General features: G+C 32.2%; 1 protein-coding gene across 1 annotated transcript; it reads left to right on the forward strand.

Annotated features, from left to right (window-relative positions):
• Positions 1-666: 666 nt before the first annotated feature.
• LOC105109498 (uncharacterized protein At1g03900-like) lies at positions 667-5164 on the forward strand. The gene is made up of 8 exons (XM_011004220.1): positions 667-1016; positions 2584-2615; positions 3244-3344; positions 3434-3506; positions 3700-3731; positions 4107-4197; positions 4368-4479; positions 4574-5164. The coding sequence occupies exons 1-8, from the start codon at positions 918-920 to the stop codon at positions 4886-4888; spliced, it is 855 nt and encodes a 284-aa protein (XP_011002522.1). The 5' UTR covers positions 667-917; the 3' UTR covers positions 4889-5164.
• Positions 5165-7044: the final 1880 nt, after the last annotated feature.

The following is a 7044-nucleotide window of genomic DNA, read 5'->3' on the forward strand; positions in this document are numbered from 1 at the left end:
TCTTTAAAAAATAAAATAAAAATAGCAAACTTGAACCAGACAACGTGTTATTTGTGTCTTTATAGTCCAACTACCAGAGAGTCACTAGAAAATCAGGATAAGGGGCATTTTTTGCTTTATTTTTTTTTAACTCTAAAAATTCTAGAAAATACTATAAAAATATTGATAAATTTATTTATATCCTCAAATTACCCCAAAACTTATCCAAAATCTCAAAACCAGCTCTAATTCAAAAAACTTCTCAAACTAAGATCTACTTTGTAAATAACACTTTAATAAAACTTTTTTTTTATCAAATGTAATATATTGACATGAAAAATAATTTTGTTTTGGATAAAATCAGTGCCAACATATATTTTGATGATTTGTTTCTTTTATTTCTTAAATCAGAGACTAAAATAAAAAAGAAATGGATTTTTGAATCAAAATTAAATTTTAAAAAACTAAGGGGACCGAAAAGTGACTATTTATAAAGTATGAGGACCAAAGAGTGTTTTTGTTTAATTTTGAAACAATCACTTATTTTCTCATCTTTTAGCTTTGATTATTTGTCTTTTAATCTTGCCTTTTGTTAACAATTTAGAATCAAAGACAATAAGTTTGGGGATTAAAATAGAAAAAAAGAGAAAAATCATTGTTCGAATCTTTAATAATTTGTGAAAAGTTTAGAAGGAACTAGTTAGTTCAGGTTAATCCATCTAACTCGTTGTATTTCGTCTTTGTATAAGCAAAGGAAAACAACGAGACAGAGACAATTCCCTCTGCAAACTCTATGTCCCTGTTTCTTAAAAACCCACTTGTTTTTTTGCCCCTAAATTCCCATAAAGTCCCAAACTTTCTCTCTGTGAATTCATACTTCCATTGCTCTCTGATCCAAATTTCCGTGTCAAGATTTAATCTTTCTCTCTCTAGAGATCATGGAGAAAGTAGAGAAGGCACCAAACGATCCAGAGAGTGAAGAAACTGAAGCCATTGAGCTTATCCTCTATCAAGTCTCTGAATGCTATGTATATCTGGTAGCTTTCTCTTTCTTTATCTGTGTGTTGTACTGTCTTAAAATTTATGTTTTGTGGATGTTTCTTGTGATTTTGAAATTGGGTTTTTGAGATTTGTAGTGATCAATGATCTTTTGAGTTTTTTGTATATAACCAGCTTTGAAAATATGTTCCTTTTCCAAAAAACGAAGTCCTTAAAAGAAAATTGGATTCTCAGTTGTATGGATTGGAGAACAGAACTTAGATTTGAATTGTTGTAGTTAACTGAACATCAGAAAAAGTGGCAATCAGCACTGTTCCCTCCTTTTCTTTTGATTAGTTCTAAGGAAATGAAAATATAATAAAAATGTATGTGAATTGTGTTTTAGAAGTTCCGAGGTGGGTTTTAGGTGTTGCTTTATTGTTCTTAAAGAAACATCATTGATTAAGGGTTCTTATTTTTTGGTACTTGTGGACTGAGTACTGATGGTGTTAATCATTGATTGGGTAAAATTGATGAAGGGACCAACTTACAATTGACATTGATGTTTGAAATTAAAATATATAATAGAAGTAGTTATATTACCTTGAGAGATCTCATCACGGTCAAACAAGATGCGGTATATAAAAGTCAGAAACTGCTGATCTTGCATCGAGAAGTGATTACTGGCTGCTACTTAAAGAAACAAGGCTGATTCCGAGAGATCTTGGCATAGGAAATTTTAAATTTTTGGAAAGAATTCAGTTTTATGTGGGCACCTCAAACACTTACATTTCTAGTTTTATAATAAGTTTGTGGATTATGTCAAATTAAGGGCCAAGGAAAGAGCTATTTTCTCCCTTTTCCAGTGTACTGCCTTTGTTATTGACTGCCGTCCTTTCCCTGTTAATTTTTGTAATAATGGAAGGCAATGCTCTAAAAGCAATTTTGATAGACATGCATTAATTATGTTCACTTAAGGTTCATATATAGCCATGCTAACCGACAGTAATTACTTTTTTTCCCTTAATTTGTTTCAATCTGAAAGTTTTCGATCATTATATCCTCTAAAAGCACAGGTGTATGACTTCAGTCTTTTTTCTGCTAGTAAAAAGTTCATTTTTTCATGCTTGCCTTTATGTTATTGATATTTTTTTTCCCAATTTCTCGTTAATATAAATCTTAAACTGTTACCTTGACGTTAAACTCTTCTACATATCTGTTCATGGTCTGTGTATCCGTTGCAGATGTTTGAAAGCTTACATGTTCAGATATGTCTATGCAAGTCTAAGCTGTTTGATATCTTTTAGGCTTTTCATTAAACTTGAATATCTTATAGGATAACATCTATGCTTAACTTTCTGCTCTCACCTGTTTTCATAGCTAGTCAGCGGCAAATCCATCAAAATTTGATTTTTTAAAAAACAAATTATGCTGTATCAAAAACCACCCAGAGTACAGATTTATGCCATTTTGGAAAATGATTACATTCTTCTTACATACCAGCTGCATCTCATAATTTTCCTCTTATTTTCTTTGTTATCTAAATGCACTAGGTAGCTTTTTGCTGATTAAGACAATTGAAACAAGATAGTAGTTGCTAAGCTAATTCATTTATTCTTTCTGCAGATACCACCCAGGAAAAGTGCTGCTTCTTACAGGTTCTTGCTCAACTTGTCATCTAATGCCTGATTAGTGATATTGATGAGACATATTTTCTAAATGATGTCTTTCATACAATATTATTGCTATTTTGAAATATGAAGAAGTTGATTCATTCAATTTGTAGTGTTGCTCAGATTCTCTTGATTATGGAAATAGGGTTCATCGATCTACTTAGGAGTTGGGCTTTAATTGACACTCATGACCTAATAAGGATGTAGATGCACAAAGAGCTTTTCTAATAGGAATTGTTGACAAAAGTTTTTTTCCTTCTTTTGCGAATCAGGAGATAGACAGAAGAACAACAAGGCATCTCAAAATACTATAAGTAATCTTGTATTTTTTTTTTACAATATGCTTGGGAATTATAGGTTGGGAAAATTATATTCAAAAAACCCGTTTGATTTCTAAAAGAAACTTAAAATCTAAATTTACTTTGTTAAATACAACCTGTTATGAAATCCAGTCTCTCCATACCCTTTCTTTGTTTTTTTTTTTTTTCCTGCAATCAAATGCAGCCAGGCATATAATGCCATTGAATATTTGAATCTATGGACTATATTTACTGCTTAAACTTGTTTTCACCTATTGGATATGGTTATTTATATCTCTAGAAGGGTATTTCAGGGCTGATGAATGGGATGTCAACAAATGGGCCTGGGAAGGGACTTTGAAAGTCATTAGCAAGGGTGAAGAGTGCATTATCAGACTTGAAGATAAAACCACAGGTTATATTATCTTTGGATTGTTATGGTGCAGAAAATGGTATAGTGTGTTTCGCTGATGGACTTTGCATGCTTTGATTTAATTTGTATAGGTGAATTATATGCGCGGGCATTTTTGAGAAAGGGGGAGCTACATCCAGTGGAACCTGTAATTGATAGCAGCAGGTTAAGCCTATTTCTCACTGAATCTTAAGCTTATCTTTGTTGTACCATTTGTTTTATTGATAAGAGTAATTATATATGCCCTATAGGCATAAATTTAATACATTAAGCTTAACTGGAGGTTGGTTCTAACTGAATGCCCATAAAATAGTGTCTTGACTTGAGGGTATATAAACAAACATCTTTTCTTTTGCAGATATTTTGTTCTGCGGATAGAGGAAAATATAGGTGAGCTACCATGCCTGCCTCCAAGTTCATTATTCAACAGAAGATTTTACTTCTATATTCAGCTGAATTACTCTTAGCTTTATCGGAATGGATTGCCAACTTCCGTCCTATATTATTGCAGTTAATTTTTCAGATTATAACTTATTTAGAATTTGTTAATGATGCACAATCCCTTTGATCTTCAATCTCTAATCCTGCTGATGCAGTTTCATAATGCTTGGATATCATTCCAGTTTTTTTTTTTTTTTTTCCGAATGTGACTGCCTCTATGAAAACTATTAAACCCCTTTGAATGATCTGCTCGCATTTTTTATCCCCTTTACCTTAGATTTATTTTCAATTTCGTTACTAAATCAGCTGTCTGGAATTATGCAGGTGGTCGCCTTAGGCATGCATTTATTGGCATAGGATTTAGAGAAAGAACAGAAGCTTATGATTTCCAGGCGGCGCTGCATGATCACATGAAGTATGTTCAAACCCATAAATGTATCATTTACCTTTTCTTTACATAGTTCATACTCCACGTATCCTTTGTATTGTGTAGTTGATATTTTATATGGATTCTCATATAGAGATAAAATTCCCACCAGCAAAAAGTTGATTAATATAGGCATTCTCTCATTTTGTTTATTTAAGATATCTGGACAAGAAGAAAACTGCGGAAGAGATGGAACAGCATTTTCAGGAAACTTCCTCGGTTGATTACAGTTTAAAAGAAGGGGAAACTCTTGTACTCCAAATGAAAAACGTAAGCTCATGTGCATCTACATTTCCCAACTATGTATGTATGGATACGTTAAGCATCCTAATATCTATTGAAATTTATTATTCTTGTATGACAGAAACCTAGAGGTAGTGTGAGGTCCAAGTTTTTCGAGCAGGGTCTGAACAATCTGTCATTGGAGGGGAAGAGCGATGGAAAAGAACCCTTGCTTAGCATCAGACCGCCTCCGCCTCCCCCAGCACCACTTTCACCCGCTACAAGTGTACAGAATTCTCCATCAAACTTGCCACAAAAAATTACTCTTGATGGAAATTCTACTGAAAAATCCCCCAACTTGGCAAAGGATGAAGCAGAACACCAGCATTTTCCTGACAATGAAAGCTCACAAGATATACAAGATGATGATTTCGGAGATTTTCAAGCAGCTGGGTGATGAGGACTAGAAATTGACATTTATAATCAAATCCCTCAACCTCCTTTCTTGCTTTTGTGGGATTGGAGTTCTCAAGGGCTTAGATAGAGATCCAACTATGAGATTTTGATTACCATGTTCTGTGAAATATCCAGTAAATATTACGAAAAGTGGATTTACCCTTCCGACCGCATAACGCTGCTGAGATTGATTTACCTTTTTCGCCAGCAGATGTCTAATTACAAGAGGCTAATGTGCAATCAAACAACTGCTCCAATTGCAATTGGCTTCATTTCTCAACGCTTTCAAAATCATGTTTTTAAAGATTTTGATTTTTTAAAAATTTTCATATTCTTAGGTTGTTTTAATGTCTTAATATTAAAAATATTTTAAAAAAAATATTATTTTAATATATCTTCAAATAAAAATATTTTAAAAAATAATTGTTATTACAAAACACCTTAATTGTTCTAACTAATGTCTCCGTAGTGTCTATAGGGATTTAGGTTTAAATTCAAGAATTCTTTTTGTTAAGGTGTGGATACTTGTCTAAGATTTAATTAAAAATATTCAATTCAATTATAAACAAATTAGTTAAAAATACCAATATGATTAAAATAAAAAAAAACTAAGAAAAAACCAAAGTTGTAATCCCAAGGTTTTGTTGTATATGCATTTCGTGTTTATTTTTGTATTATAATTTTAATATAATGTTAATAAAAATAATTAATTTTTGAAAATCATCTTCCACACCACAATACTGAATATATAATGATATTATAATAGTTTTTGCAGTTACAATTTGAAGAAAATAAATTTAAAAAAAAACTATAAATTATAGTTTTTTCTTAACCAATATTTCAACAAATAGTTTTTAATAGAATTTACACAACATTACTTTTAAATTTATAATTAAAACAAAATACAAGAGGAACATATCAAATATTATCTAAGCTGACGTTCAAATCTGTTAAACCAATTACTCAGAGCCATCATTTAAAAATCATAACTAAAATAATCTGTAACACAAACCTACAGCACAGACGTTCTTGACAAGAAACAATCCTAGAAATTTCATTTTCAGATTCCCAGAACTATTAAAGCCTGCTTTGTTATTCGTTCAAGATTCCCAAATACCTTCCAATTCATTTTCAAAACGAACATGTTGCTCCTTACCAGCGCAAAAAGAATTTCATTCCACCCAGATTTAACAAGACTTCTTTAAGATTTTAGGCTCTAATATTCCATATTCCTTACAACTCCATTCTTCATATTTATATAATAATTACATAACTTTCAGTAAAGAGATTAATTTGATGGTCAAGAAGGTGGGTTCTCTCTCTTAAGCTTTCGCTACTGCTCTGGTGAGTTTCCTCAAGCAAGTAGTTTCTTCATGAGACACGCAGTTAGAGCACCGGACGACTCCTATTATTTGAGAGTTTATCTTTGATGTTCTATTTCACTCCATGATGAGGGTTCTTTTCACCTTTTTCTTGTGAAACTATTTCATTATCGATCATTAAGAAGTACTTAGTCTTATGAGGTGGTTCTTGCTGATTTACAAACTTTTATATATTTGGCCCATTATGCATTTTATTTTTTTTGAATTGAATTTTATGAAAATAAATAACTTTAAAATATATTTCTTAATGGGATAATTGCAAAATACCTTGTCATTTTTATTTCTTTTTAAGGTTTGAGAAATTATAATTTCTTCTCTTGACTTTATACAAGTGCTAACATTTAATACCCAAAAAACCCCCGAATGGAGCCTAAAATAACAAGATTTCAGCGACAACTTCTTTAACCAATGAATCAAATATTTGGCTTTCAAGCTATACTCCAAGTGCATATGCATCTACTTCAAAGTCCAACCATCTTCCATGTTGTCTGTTCATGTCCTTGTCTACAAGCTCATCTACCATACAAACCTCCATCCTGCTCCATTCAGAGACCTCCTTATGTTGTCTGCTCATGTCCTTGTCTACAAGCTCATCTACCATACAAACCTCCATCCTGCTCCATTCAGAGACCTCCTTGTATACATGTTCAACCAACCATTCCTTTCTTCTCGCCATTGTTGTCCCTTTCACCCATGCTTTGCATCCACCACTAACATATCGTCTATATCTCAAATCCAGGCATTTACTTGCACAATCAAATAATACTTCATGCTC

This window comes from Populus euphratica, unplaced genomic scaffold (genome assembly GCF_000495115.2).
Source record: "Populus euphratica unplaced genomic scaffold, PopEup_1.0 scaffold219.1, whole genome shotgun sequence".
NCBI lineage: Eukaryota > Viridiplantae > Streptophyta > Magnoliopsida > Malpighiales > Salicaceae > Populus > Populus euphratica.